Below are 13,795 nucleotides of genomic sequence, written 5' to 3'. Positions count from 1 at the left end.
AGGCTGTCTTTCCTCTTCTTTGCACATCTCCACCTCCCCACCCACGAATATTTTTGTCACACAAACCTCTTGTGGCTGTATTTCTGAAGGGGTGAAATTGAGTTGAAATGAACAAGGAGCCCTTGAAGGAGAGAAGTCACAAAAGCATAATGCTTACTGTGATCATTTTTCCATTCGTTTTGATTCTTCCCTCCTTTGTCTTTCTTTACTCTTTTCCTCTTATTCCATGGCTGTCCCAAGGGTCACAATTTGGTGGTCTGCAGGTCAAATTCAGCCCATGGGCATGTTTTGTTTCACCCAAAGGAAGGTTTCAAGCAGTGTAAGTAGCAAGTGTTCTGCGGTACCTTCAAGGTGTCTGCTCTGGCTCACATTTCTATTCTCGGTGACCCTGGGTCTGCTCATCCATGAGCCCTGCTGCATACCTTGGCTCAGTAGGGCCCCCTGATCCCATAGTTATTTCTCATAGCTAAAGAGCTTTCTGATGATGACTTAAGGTATTTCCTGGCCCTGTACAGCAAGCTGAGGAGGGTAGAGAAGTCTGACTTTTGGAGGGAAAGCTTTTCTGTCACTGAGAAATCCAAATCTTGTTTTCAGTATTGTTGTTGTTTTTCCTTCTAGAAGTGGTTTTCAGTGGACTGTGCTTCTGACCACGAGGCCCCATCTCTGTCCTACTGGAGGCCACTCCTACCAAGTTGTTGGGCCGCCCTGGGAGGATTTGGCCTCCCCTTCTCTCACACCCCTGCCCTGGTCAGTGGCTGCAGCATCACCTTGCAGAACTGCTCTCAGTCTGAGGAGGTGACCCTGCACCCAGGATGGCTCAACACATGCACCAGAGACAGTGTGCCTCAGCGTCCAGCTCCATCCAGCAGGAGGCCAACCTTCCCGAACCCACCTTCAGCTCTTCTCCTATCTCCAGTCCCTCTCCTTGGTCTCTCCTGGGCACTGGTTTCTACACTTAGTATATGCTCTCCTCCAGCGTCGGCCTCCTGCTGATGGGCAAACCCACCCTCCCGTGCCACTATCCAGCCCACCAAACCCTCTGTCATGTGGATACCTGTCTCCCTCCCCTGTGATCTCCTGCTCTCTGGGTCCTGGACCTGGAAGACACAGAGGCTTCTCATGTTCCAGTGACCAGCTTACTGCTCCAGTCTGAGCTCAAAGAGAAGGGGATAAAGAAATAAATGGTGTAGGGAGGGCCAGCTCTCAGTCCTCATATGTTCTTCAAGCAAGTGACAAACGATTTGAGATTCCTATCTACAGGAGTCTTTGGTGGTGGATTTATAGCATTTCTATTGGAAGAAAGCAGAGGCATCCACATTAGAGCTCACGTGTCCTGGCACATGCCTGGGAGCCAGGCCCCTTCCCTAGTCAAGCTGACTTAGCCTTCCCTGGCACCGCCCTCTTGTGCTAATTAGTAAGAAAATGGCTCTCCATATAGGTTCAAATTGTGTGAGGTTTTTTTTTTTTTTATCCTATTCCGGAAACAAAAACTGGGCTTCTGTCCATTTAGTTAATCACATTATATTTCAGAGTTGGGATTTTTAGGCAATTATAATAATTATTGGAACTTTTCTTCTTCCAGAAAGCTGGAAGCTTCCCCCAGAGTTGCAGTGCATGTGGTGTGCTGCTGAGCTGTGGGTGGTGCTTGCGTATGTGGGACGGGGAGGAGAGAGCCAGGCGGTGGTTGCTCTTGTCCTCAGAGACTGAATGAGGCTGACATCAAATGGAGAAAGAAGCCAGCATTAGAGAGGGGCCTAGGCTTTATGTCCCCTCTGGCAGACCCTCCAGGGGCCTCCAAAACACCAATCAAAGCAATTCCCAGCAGACCTGTTTTCTAGGCACCTGGCTGTTGAGAGAGGGCGGTGAGAAGGAAAGTGGCAAAAAGGGACAGGAGGAGGTAGAAGACAGTAAACTCATCCCTGCTGAATTACATGCTACCTCGTTTGGTCTGAGAAACAGCCCTTTGTCTCTCTATTATATGTCCATTCAATCCATCAAACTCTTTAAGGAGTGACTTTCATATAATTAATACTAACCATTAAACTACAACATTGAAGGAGCAATTGCTTAATTCTGAGGAAAATTTAAATTTATTACCAGCACCCGAGATAAAACGAATGCTAACGAGGAGAGAAAACCCTGCAGAAGATAAATACAAAGCCAAGTGGGATATTGACTTGATCCTTCTCCAGCACAGGGTAATTTGGCTTCTAAAGTGAGTTAGATCATAATAAATTAAATTTAGATTTCTGCACATCAGTTAAATAACTCCCAAGACAGAATTCCAGTGAGAAGAAAAGGTGATAATACATAGAGGAAATATTAAAATTAAGATCTTATCTAATAATTCATAATTGATATGCTGTCCCCAAGTGAGAGAAAAGGATCTTCCAGCTCTTTCCTTTGCCATGAGCCCAGGCCAGCGAAGGACTGGCTTGCCCCTCCGTTTTTGTTTGAGCGTGTCCTGCACTTGGGGCAGTCTGTTGCCGACAGCCATTCTTTTTCCAGACCATTCACTCTGGGTAGCCTTACATCAGCAGTGTCAGTGCCACGAGGGATTATGTTGTACCTCCTCCCTGTCTTGGCTGGCCCTTGGGAAAATAAGGTCACTTCCTAGCTAGCTAGATAATGGAAAAGTACAGGAGTAAGCAGATACTTCTGTATTTTTGTGACCAGCTGGCAAGGGGGAAAAGTGGATGAATGGAATGCCTGGTGACATGGAAGGAATACATGTTTCAGAATCAAAAGTACTGGGTTAGACTCTCAGTAGTGAGCTCACTATTTATTTGATCTTGAGGAAACTCCTTAGCTTCGAGTCTCAGTTTTCTCATCTGTGAAATGAGAACAATATAATTTGCCTGCCTACTTCATAGGGGTAGTAAAAACGAGATCTTCAAGAGAAAATGTTTTTCAGATTATAAACATTTCTCTTTGGCCTATTTGGTATTGACTTTCAATTGTGATACTTTTCATTCCTAGAGTTCTGGCTGGTTCTTTTTCAAATTTACCAGGCTATTTTTTTGTTAGTCTTTAATTGTTTGCTAATTTTTACTGCATATTTTAAACGTTTTATCTACAGTTATGTTTTACTCTGTATCATTCTTGAATCTGAAGTCCTTGGAGGATCTCAATCTGTTGTTCATAGTTTACTCTGATTCTTAACTTATAGGGACTTGTTTCCTTGTGTGTCTGGTAATTTTTTATTGTGATTTCATCTTTTGATGAGCTTGTGGGAATCCTGGGGGCTTAAATTGGAGATGCTTTCCTCTTTGCTTCTTCTGGGAGCCAGCAGTACAGCCGATCTGGAGACCACTTCATCCCCTTCTTGGGCTTAATTACAGATGACTCAGGTTCAGTTTCTTTTCCTTTTGGGAGTCAAAGTTTAATTTCCCAATGATCTTTACCCTGGGGGCAATTTCACATTTTGTGTTTTCTTACCATTCAACTACCCCAGCTCTAGTTTCAACTCCCTGTATCTTTCTCTGGCCTCTCTCCTTCTCCTACATTGAGGATTTTCCTTCTAAAAAGCCCAGCAAAGCATCAAAACCCACGTTTGCTGTGATTTATGCAAGTACTAGCTTTCGTTTAGCAGGAAGGTCTCCCGGGAGTATCTGGTCTGCTATGGTGCTAGCAGCAGAAGCCTCCAGCTTATAGAAAGAGGAGCTCGCTGCGTGGTGCTGGCGTGGCAGGGGCTGTGGTCCTGGACATGGCCTGGATGTGTGTGATGAGCACCCCAGTACCCACAGCTGGCTTAGAAACTGGGTCTGTTGAAAAGATGGGAGACAGACAGGCTTTGAGACAGACAATTTCCAATTGGGTGTACTTGGGCAAATCCTTTATCCTTCCTGTGCATCAGTTGCCTCATTTGAAAATTGGAGATACTATTTTCTATTGTATATTATGTTTGTGAGAGTTAGAAATAATTTGAGATACCCCTCAGTCACTACTTTCCTTAGAGGTTCTGATAAGGGAAGCTGGGATGGTTAATTTTATGTGTCAGCTTGGCTGGTGCCCAGATATTTGGTTAAACGTGCCGGATATTTCTGTGCAGGTGTATTTTGGATGAGATTAATATTTAAATATGTGTAAAACAGATTACCCTTCATAATGGAGGTGGGTCTTGTCCAATCAGTTGAAGGCCTTTAGAGAACAAGGACCAGCCTCCCCCAAGCAAGGAGTTCTGCCAGCAGAATACCTTTGGATTCAGACTTCAAATCTTCCCTGGGTCCCTGGCCTGCTGTCCTACCTTGCAGACTTTGGACTTGTACCTCCACAATCATGTGAGCACACACACACACACACACACACACACACACACACACACTCACACACACACACCCTCTGTTGGTTCTGTCCTACCTTGCAGACTTTGGACTTGTACCTCCACAATCATGTGAGCACACACACACACACACACACACACACACACACACACACACACACACACACACACACCCTCTGTTGGTTCTGTCCTACCTTGCAGACTTTGGACTTGTACCTCCACAATCATGTGAGCGCACACACACACACACACACACACACACACACACACACACACACCCTCTGTTGGTTCTGTCTTTGCAGAACCCTGACCAGTGTAGGAACACATACAAGAATCAGCAAACAAATGAGAAATAAATATTAATTTTACTACTTTAAGCAAGCAAGCACCCTCTAACCCCAAGGCAAGGCTTTTGGTAAAAGCTGAATTGGAGAATGTGGGATTGCCCGAGGATGAAGGGGGCCTTCCTATGTCCTCACTTTGAATCTAGACTCAGGGGTGCCTCTAGGGAGAGATGGTGCTTCAGACCTTAAGCCCACTTATCCAAACTGCCACTTGGATGAGATAGGAGGCTTGCTTTCAGAAGGCAAGCCTGGTGTGTGCTCACTATGTGGGGACAAGTAGAACAAGACAACCTGCCCCACCTGGACAGGGGAAGAGCAGGCTAGAGGGGCGGGCCGGGGCTTACTACACAGTGGTCCTGCCCACCAGTCAAACATGTAAAGCTTCAAGCAGAGGGATCAGGCTCACCTACTTTGGGGAGAAGCAAGAAGGGGATGGAGAGGAACACTGGAAATGTTTACAGCACTCACAGCAGTGCCCTGGACAGGGTTGAAAGTTCTCTCCTGCACTGACATCTGTGCCAGGATCTACACTACCCTTCCATGGAAATGTGATGGGGCAGAAGGATTCTCTCCTAAGAAAATAAAATACAGTGTAGAGCCTGGCACCTAATAAGAGCTCAGTAAATGTCAGGCATACTTCTGTCTCATACCGCATGTATGGAAGGGTTCCCACAGCGGTTGAACTTCCTGATGAACCCATCTGACTTTGACTAGTCTAGAGCAGCTCAATCCTTTGGTACATGTTTTACACCCCTCTGGGTTAGTTTTTCTAAGTTGCAAGTCTCCTGTGTAAGACCTGGGAGACACAGTGTGGTCACTAAATATCTTGAAGGCTGTGAAAGAGAAAGATTAGACTAATATCAACTGGCCAGAGGGTAAAACCAGGCCCAAAAGGGAGGTGTAACCAGGAGGCAGGGGCTGGCCAGCCAGCTGAGTTGGTTAGAGCACGGTGCTGATAGCTGATAACACCAAGGTCCAGGGTTTGATCCCTGTACTGGCCAGCCACCAAAACACACACGCACACACACACGCACGCACGCACGCACGCACGCACACAGGAGACAGATTCTTGTTTAATACAAGACAGAATCATCTAAAAGTTATAGTCCTTTGAAGGTTGGAGTGTATGACCTGGGACCTCTGTGTCACTGGCTGGCCCCAGGAGGGATGCCTACTGGTCCCTGGGATGTTATGCTGGAGTTTCCAACATTGAATGGATAGATGAATTATAGAAGTTGTATCATTTTCTCAGGTCAGAACTTCTCCTGTGTAAGCCTACCATATTCCACCTTCCTGCAGGAATCTGCCTGGAGAATACTGCCTGTTCTTGCTCTGGCTATTAGGAAAAAGCCCAATGCTGGGAGGAGAATGGACACTTGGCAAGGAGAGTGAAGAGTATGTGGGATGATGGTAAAAGGGGGTGCAGGAATCCTTTGAAGTCAATGGATCCCACAGCATAGAAGAAATTGACTGAGAAAATGATGGGAGACACGTAGTGTCTTTGAAGATGGCCCAGGAAAATGGCAGTGAGGCTGTGATAAGGCTATTCCACCCAGTGATGAAGAGTGTGGGGAGCTGGAGCCAGGCTACCTGGGTTCAAGTCCTGGCCGCGGCACTTAGCAGCTGTGTGACATTAGACACAGTGCTCAACCTCTCTGTGCCTCGGTTTCTCCAGTTACAGAATGGTAATACTGATATCTACTGAAGATTAAATGTAAATATGTATGACACATGGTAAGTACCCCCTACTATGTTGGCTGTTTTATTACAGGGTGAGTTGGAGAAGTTCTATTAAGGATCAGACACAGTTCAGTGTAGGATAGAGGCTTTGCAAGGGTTGGAGAGTTTCTCGTTTTAAAGGTGAAAAAGAAGAGGATCAGAACAAGAGAGGACTAGTAGTATCAAACTGGGAAAGAAGAGAAGAACACAAAAACGTGGGTGAAAAATATAGACAGCTTCAAGCCCTAACAGCAGGGAAGGATATGTGACAATTTCAGAGCCAAGCAATCAGCTCGAAACCAGAGAGAGAGAAAACAGGCCTAGGAAAGGGTTTAGGAAAGGGGATTCAGGATTCCTCTTGGGAGCACGGTGGAAGGAGAGAAATTAAGCAACTTAATGGCCAAATAATGATCTCACTTACATGTGGAATATAAAACGTCAAACTCAAAGAAGTAGAGAGTGGAAAAGTGGTTATCAGAGGTGAGGGGTAAAGGGCAGGCAAGGAAAGGGGAGATGCTGGGCAAAGGCTACAAAGTTTCAATTAGACAGGAGGAACAACTATAGTTAATCATAATATATATTTAAAATAGCTAAAAGAGGATTTAATTTTAATTTTTTAATTGAAACATAATTGATTATACATATTTGTGGGGTTCAGAGTTGACTGTCAGTATTTGTGTACAATATGTGATGATCAAATATTATTGAAGAGAGGATTTTAAATGTTCTCACCACAAAGAAATGATAAATATTTGAGGCGATGAATACGTTAATTAGCCTGATTTAACCATTCCACATATACGCATGTAACAAAACATCACATTGTATCCCATAAATATAAACAGTTGTTATTTGCCAATTAAAAATAAAACTTGAGAAAAAGATAATGTCTTTGTTTTGTGTTTGTGGCATCGTGCTTCAGTCGTCACACTTTCAGTGGTTAGAAAGTGAAGTGGGGCTGGCTTGGGGGCTGCGGGTGACGGTGAGGGCCACACAGGAGTGGGCATGTTCTGTGCCTTTATTTCTGTTTCTGAGGGAGTGTCACCTCCCATGCTAGGAGCGCATGTGAAGGTGAAAGTGTGCATTCAGGAGCTTTCCCAGGTGTTCACACGAGCCAGAAAGCAGAGAGCCCAAGGCACAGGCACAACACCGCAATGGCCTGTGCAGGGTTGGGGAAGGGCCAGTGTCCGGGAATTGGGTGGCCAGGACAGTCCATGCAGTCAGCCCCACCCCATGCCCTTGATGGCACTTTGGACTCTCAGAGGCTGGACATGGGGACTCGTGGATTGACGAGCTTGGAATCCAGCTCCCAATTTGACTGAAAGCACCGGGCAAAGTCAGTGCCCCTTCAGAGACCCCTGGAGGCCCACAGCCAGCTGTGTTCCTGGGACAGGCAGGGAAGAGTGGCTGGCCCTTCCTGGGGCATGTCCCTCATCCCCCAAAATGGGCTCTCTGGTGGTCCTCAAGGGGGATCTTTCTCTGCCCACTGACCCTCAGCAGAGGAGACACCACTTGTTTCTGCGCGTGGCATTGGAATTACATCAGTGGTTCCATCACTTGCTAGCTGGCAACTCTGGGCAAGCCACCCAACCTCTCTAATCAGATCTCTCCTGCACAAATGGGGTCTGTGTGAGGATTCTGTGACCATCTATGTGCAAGCTGCCTTGTAAAATGTAAAGTGCTGTCCAAATATTAGTGTTACTGTTTTAAACACACCTTCCCCATTATTTAATATGTTCACGTATCACTGTGGAAAAGCCAAGCTCCAGGACAGGCTGTTTCCCCTCAGTAGGTCTCAGTGCAGCACACTGAATAGGCTCTGCGCATGTGACACTCTGCAGGGAGTGGTCCCCTTTGAGGACGCCCTCAACTGACTGCTCACATGATGTCTTCTGCCAGCCTGGCTGCTGCTCTGGCTTCCTGGGGGCCTGCGTCCCGGCTGGGCTCTCACAGCACCTTCTCCACAAGGGCAGCTCCTGCCAGGGATGCTGGGGAGGCGCAGCTGCCATGGAGGGTGGTGATGGCCAAGCTGAGCAGACCTCCAGCCTTGGGCCCTCTTGGCCCTGTGCCTCCATGTGGTGCGAATGGAGAGTAGGGGGCCAGGAGGAGGCCAAGAGGCTGGTTTCACCCCTCCCCCAGCCTCTGTGTGCCATCATCAGTGCCTGCCCCCTCCACCTCCTTCTCCAGCAGGTGGATGGAACCGTCCACTTGGTACCCAGCAGGGCCCCAGTTCAGGCATCTCTTTCCACGAGGTTAGATTACTGAGGTCACTTCCCAACGGGTCTCCTTGTGGTAGTTCTGTTCCCTCCACTCCTTCCTGCATGCGTGACCAGTGATGTTTTCCCTCTGACTTGCTTCATACAGACCCAGCTGCATTCTGGAGTTTTCTTTCACTTGTGACCTCCTTGCAATCCACATTCCAGCCTCCCTGTTCCTGACCTACCCATTCCCTGAGCAGATTCTCCTCCTCTGGGCCTTCCTGCCTGTAATGATTAATTTTATGTGTCAACTTGAGTGGGTCACAGGGTGCCCAGACATTTGGCCAAACATCATTCTGGGTGTTTCTCTGTGGCGGTGTTTGTGGATGAGATCAGCATTTGAATTGGTAGACCAGACAGAGTACTGCAGATTGCCCTCCCTGGTGGTGTGGGTAGGTCCCATCCAATCTGTTCAAGGCATGGATAGAACAAAAAAGCTAAGAGGGAACTCCTCCTGCCTGCCTGCCTTTGAGCTGGAATGCTGGTTTTTTCCTGCCTTTGGACTTGGACAGAAGATTTTCTTGGTCTCCAGCATGACCAGAATGACCGCCACAGATCTCAGGATTTGTCAGCCTCCATAATTGCTTGAGCCAATTCCTTATAATAAATTTCTTTCTATATAAACTTTTTTTTTTTTTGTCTTTTTGTGACCGGTAAGGGGATCGCAACCCTTGGCTTGGTGTTGCCCGCACCGTGCTCAGCCAGTGAGCACACCCGCCATCCCTATATAGGATCCAAACCCACAGCAGGAGCGCCGCTCTCTCCCGAGTGCGCCACGGGGCCGGCCCCTCTATATAAACTTTTAAAAACACACACACACACACACACACACACACACACACACACACACACACACACACACACACACACACACACGCACGCACACAATTGGTTCTGTTTCTCTAGAGATTCCTGACTAATACGCTTCCTTTTATCTGGCTTTTTGCTACACATTTACTTCCTCTCACGATCTTCCCTCCACAACGTAAAACCTCTACTCATCCTTCAAGATCTAACTTACTTGACACCCCATCCAGGGAGCGTCCCCTGTTTTCCCCACTCCTCTGTGCTGTCACAGCATTGTCCTCGAGCTTATGTAACTGAACTCACCTTGTGGTGTGTTATAGTTGCCTCCATGTGTGCCTTTCTGCAACACTATTGACCCCCTCGAGGGCAGGGGCTTCCATCTCCACATCTCTCCTCCCTAGCTCGGAGTGCTTAAGGGCTCACACCTAATTTAGAGAATTGCAATGAATTAAACTGGAAATGAGCCAGTGGAAGACGGTTCCATGGCCCTTACCATGAGAAGAGGACGGGATGTCAGGTTTGCCCTGGGGTGATGTTTCAACCAGAGGTGACAGTTGTCAGGCGCTGTGACATTCCACAGCAAATGCTGGGAGTTTCATGCCCCCACCCAAATTCCTTCTAGTATGTTCTGTAGCAACAGTATCACGGGACATTAATAAAATCAATTATTAGATAAAAATCACTGGTTTCCAAAGCTTCATTTTGTGCTATTAGCAGCAGAATGCTGTTTCAAAAGGAGATAGAGAGAGAGAGAAAGAGAGAGAGAGATCCATTACCAGATAAGATCGCTGTGGTGCCTGAGATGAACGTGCAGGCTGGCAGGTGGCCCCTCGCCTACCATGTGTGCCACGCGCCTGTGCTGCTGTCTGCTGAGCCTGCTCTGGGCCTTCCTGGTCAGGTTTCCCAGGTGCAGGAAGTGCATCCTGCTCTATGATGGTGTGGGCAGCTTTCAGCTTTGGTATCTGGGCAGCTTGACACACTTGCCCAACAACTAGGGTCAGTAACACATGAAAGAGCATCTCATCCTCAGGGACAATGCCAGCCCCAGGACACCAGCCCTACATTCCAGGTCAGAACCTGATCAGCAGATGAATCTGTCAGGTCTGAGCATTCTGGGGTACAAACCAGCTCTCCCCTGTGGTGAGAATGCTAACATCCACTGGGAAATGGCTGCTAAATGTAAACATCTAGCTTGCTGAGGCCGGGAAATCCAAACCTCCTGCTGGCTGTGTGGACAGTCTCTGTGGGCTGCAGAGCTGGTGTGGGGCTGACTGGCAGCCTGGGCTCCGGCTTGGAGGCATCCCCTCACCTCCTCTGCTGGAGGGGCCCAGGAGACTAAGTTCTGCTTTGGGCTCTGCCACTTTCCAACTGTGCAACCTCAAACAAGCTAGTAGCCTTTCTGGAACCCCATCTTCCCTACCTATCTCAGAGGGTTTTGATGAGGAGGAAAGAGATCCTAAATATGGACACTGCCTTATACGTTGTAAAGTGCTGTATCCACATACGGTGAGGGTTATTACTCACTCCGCTGCTGACGCTTCTTAAAGGTAGTCACAGATTCCTGGGCTGGAGGAATAAAGACCAGACAGGGTGTCTGGTGGGTAGCACACTGTTATGGATGGATCGCCTACTTCCAGTTGCTGCCTTTCCTACAGCAGAGGAGGAGAAAATGACCATCGCTGTGTACCTACTCTGTGCCAGTAGCTGGACCAGAACTTTTAGACCAGCTGTTCTCAGATTGCCCTGGAGAGATGGCCTCTGGGGTTGGGACACTAGAATTTGAGTCCCAGCCCTGCCACTTTCTAGTTGTGAGATCTTGGGCAAGGCACTCAACCCTTCAAGCTGTTTTTTTCATCTATATAATGGGACTATGTGCAATATATAGCTTATAGAATCGCTCTGATAATCACATGAAATAATGTGAGTCAGGGGCCTGGAACAGCTCCTGGTACATGTGCTCAGTGAATGGTAGCAGCCGGTTCTGTCATTGTTGCACTCGTTACTGTCGTTGCTGATGGTTTTATTAATGTTCTGCCTCTGACCCCGTCTTTGAGCCAAACCTTGGTCTCTGTGGTTGGGTATTGATAGCTGGACCGAGGGGGCTAGCAGAGGGCAGGGAGCCGTTCTCACAGACTTCCCGTTCCTGTCACACAGCCTTCGGATGCTGACTGGGATGACCTGTGGGACCAGTTTGATGAGCGGCGGTATCTGAATGCCAAAAAGTGGCGCCTTGGTGATGACCCCTATAAGCTGTATGCTTTCAACCAGCGGGAGAGCGAACGGATCTCCAGCAATCGGGCAGTCCCGGACACTCGCCACTCGAGGTACCTCCTCCTTCTCCCACTCCTCTGCCCCTCGGCCCCTCCCTGCACTTGCAGAGTGTCAACAGCAGGCTTGATTTGGGGGCCTACCGTGTGTGTTGCCCGTGCCAAGAACTGGGGCAGGCAAACCACTGGCTGCCATTTGGACGCTAAAGAGATTAGGACATGGTGATTTACCATGTCTGTGCCACTTACTGCTCATTGCTGCTAGTCATCCCAAAGCCCCCACTTCCCACTGGCAGGCTGGAGAGGGTAGGAGGCCTCCTTCACCAGCACCTGCCCCTCACCTGGTGGTCAGCCTCAGTGACACTTGCCACGAACTCATGGAGCACTATGAACGCTACAGCCAAGGCCTGTATTTCCCTGGCAGATTCCCACAGTCTGACCAGGCTTTCAAACTGGGCGAGGGCAGGACAGGTAGGCCCCTGGGAAGTCAGGTTAATTGTCTCTTCTGTTACTGGGAGAGACCCTTCCTGTGACATCCCATGTGTGTTTTGCCACATGAGAAGGGAAGCTAGCAGGGTCTCTTCACTTGTCATTGGTCCCGCTCTCTGCCTGAAGAGGAGCCCACTCCCACAGCCCCCATCCTGCCGCCCCCACACCTCAGTGGTTTGCAGAGATCAGGCCTAGCACTGCACGGAAAGCTTTATTTCCCAGCAAAAAGAGGCTTTGTGAAGACACTTCACCTTATTACCAGCCCCTCCTAGAGTCATAGCAGCCCTTGTGCTCACTGGTGAGGCCTAGTAAGCAGGTCAGTCTCAACCCCAGTTCCTCCCCTCCCAGATTCCTGGCCTCCCAGCTGGGGGCACAGGAATACCAAAGACCCTGCTGCAGGAAATTGACTTTGCACTGGTCCCAAACAGCAGACTGGCATGCTGGGGGTAGAGGGGTTTGAAGGCAGTGTCAAACCGAGGGGACGTAGTACTGGCGTTAGCTTCTTAGCTTTCTGTATTTGTTTGGGTACCCACATTGGGGACACTGAGGTTTATGAGCAAGAGTGTAAGAATTTTCATGACTTATGAGGCTGATTACTCTGGTGATTCTTAAGTTGGTACTATGTGGAGGCTAGTGGACTACGTTTTCCCAACTAGGTTGCACAATTTAGAAACCTCCTCTTATACAGCATGTATCCTACGGAGGGACTCAACCAGATCTTATTAATCGTCATCATTCCTAAAAGGAGTTGGAGTCTTGGTTTACCCATGAGTATAGCAAGAGGGATAAACCAGATGATATTATGGCTTCTTCTAACTCTGACAGTGTGAATTTCACTCTCCCCTCTAGGTACCCATGAGACTCTTCCTCAGTAGCAGTGCCGAGCAGTCCCCTACAGTCAGAGACCCAGGGCATGGGCTAAGGAGTGTTCTCCCTTCTGCTGGCTGAGAGCTTCTTAAAGTCCTTTTTAAGTCCCACAGCCCTTATCCCACTCCTTGGCATCTGAGAGAATTTTAATTAGATATTAGGTTATTGTATTCACCTGAGCAGGAACTACATATAGGAGAGAATGGAAGAGGGAAGGACCAGGTGGCTGAGAAGCCCCAGTGGGTCTCAGGTGGGTGGTTCCTCTCTTGTCCCGAGTCCAGATGCCCAGGCCCTCCTGAGGGATAAAGTGATGCCTCCTAGCCTGGAAAGTTGCTGGAGCATCTGGGTGAGAGCCCTCCAAGGGACAGTGCTCCACCTGCAGAAAGGAGTACAAGGAACTCACTGAGCATGTGGGTACTCGGGGATAGCCTGAGCGGGACTAATTTCTGCACTTCCCCTCTGTGACCTGAGAGGCAGAAATGAAAGTTTTACAAGGGCAGGGCATATGTGGTGGTAGCTGATGAAGAACTGGGCCTGTCCTCAAGGAGCCTGGTTCCCCAGGTCCAGTTCTGGCTATGCAACTAACCCACTGTGAGCCCTCTGTTTAGGAAGTGTCATCTGCTGGGGTTGCAGCAAGAAGAGAAGAGAGGATTTAGATGGAATCCAGACACCCTTTCGGAAGACAGAAAGAGAAAGTGGATCAGCCATATGTCTGCATCAGGGCACTGGGCCGGGCTGGCCCTGCAGGGGCTGGGATGGTGT

General features: G+C 48.5%; 1 protein-coding gene across 1 annotated transcript in view; it reads left to right on the top strand.

Annotated features, from left to right (window-relative positions):
- GALNT14 (polypeptide N-acetylgalactosaminyltransferase 14) overlaps nt 1-13,795 on the top strand; it is a 208,921-nt gene that overhangs the window by 113,616 nt on the left and 81,510 nt on the right. The window contains exon 2 of the mRNA XM_063078686.1: nt 11,565-11,734. Coding sequence (XP_062934756.1) covers nt 11,565-11,734 — 170 coding nt within the window. The remainder of the gene's footprint in view (nt 1-11,564; nt 11,735-13,795) is intronic.

This window comes from Cynocephalus volans, chromosome 14 (assembly GCF_027409185.1).
Source record: "Cynocephalus volans isolate mCynVol1 chromosome 14, mCynVol1.pri, whole genome shotgun sequence".
Taxonomy (NCBI): Eukaryota; Metazoa; Chordata; class Mammalia; order Dermoptera; family Cynocephalidae; genus Cynocephalus; species Cynocephalus volans.
Note: the sequence above shows the minus strand (reverse complement) of the source record. Positions and strands in the feature narration are given on the sequence as shown.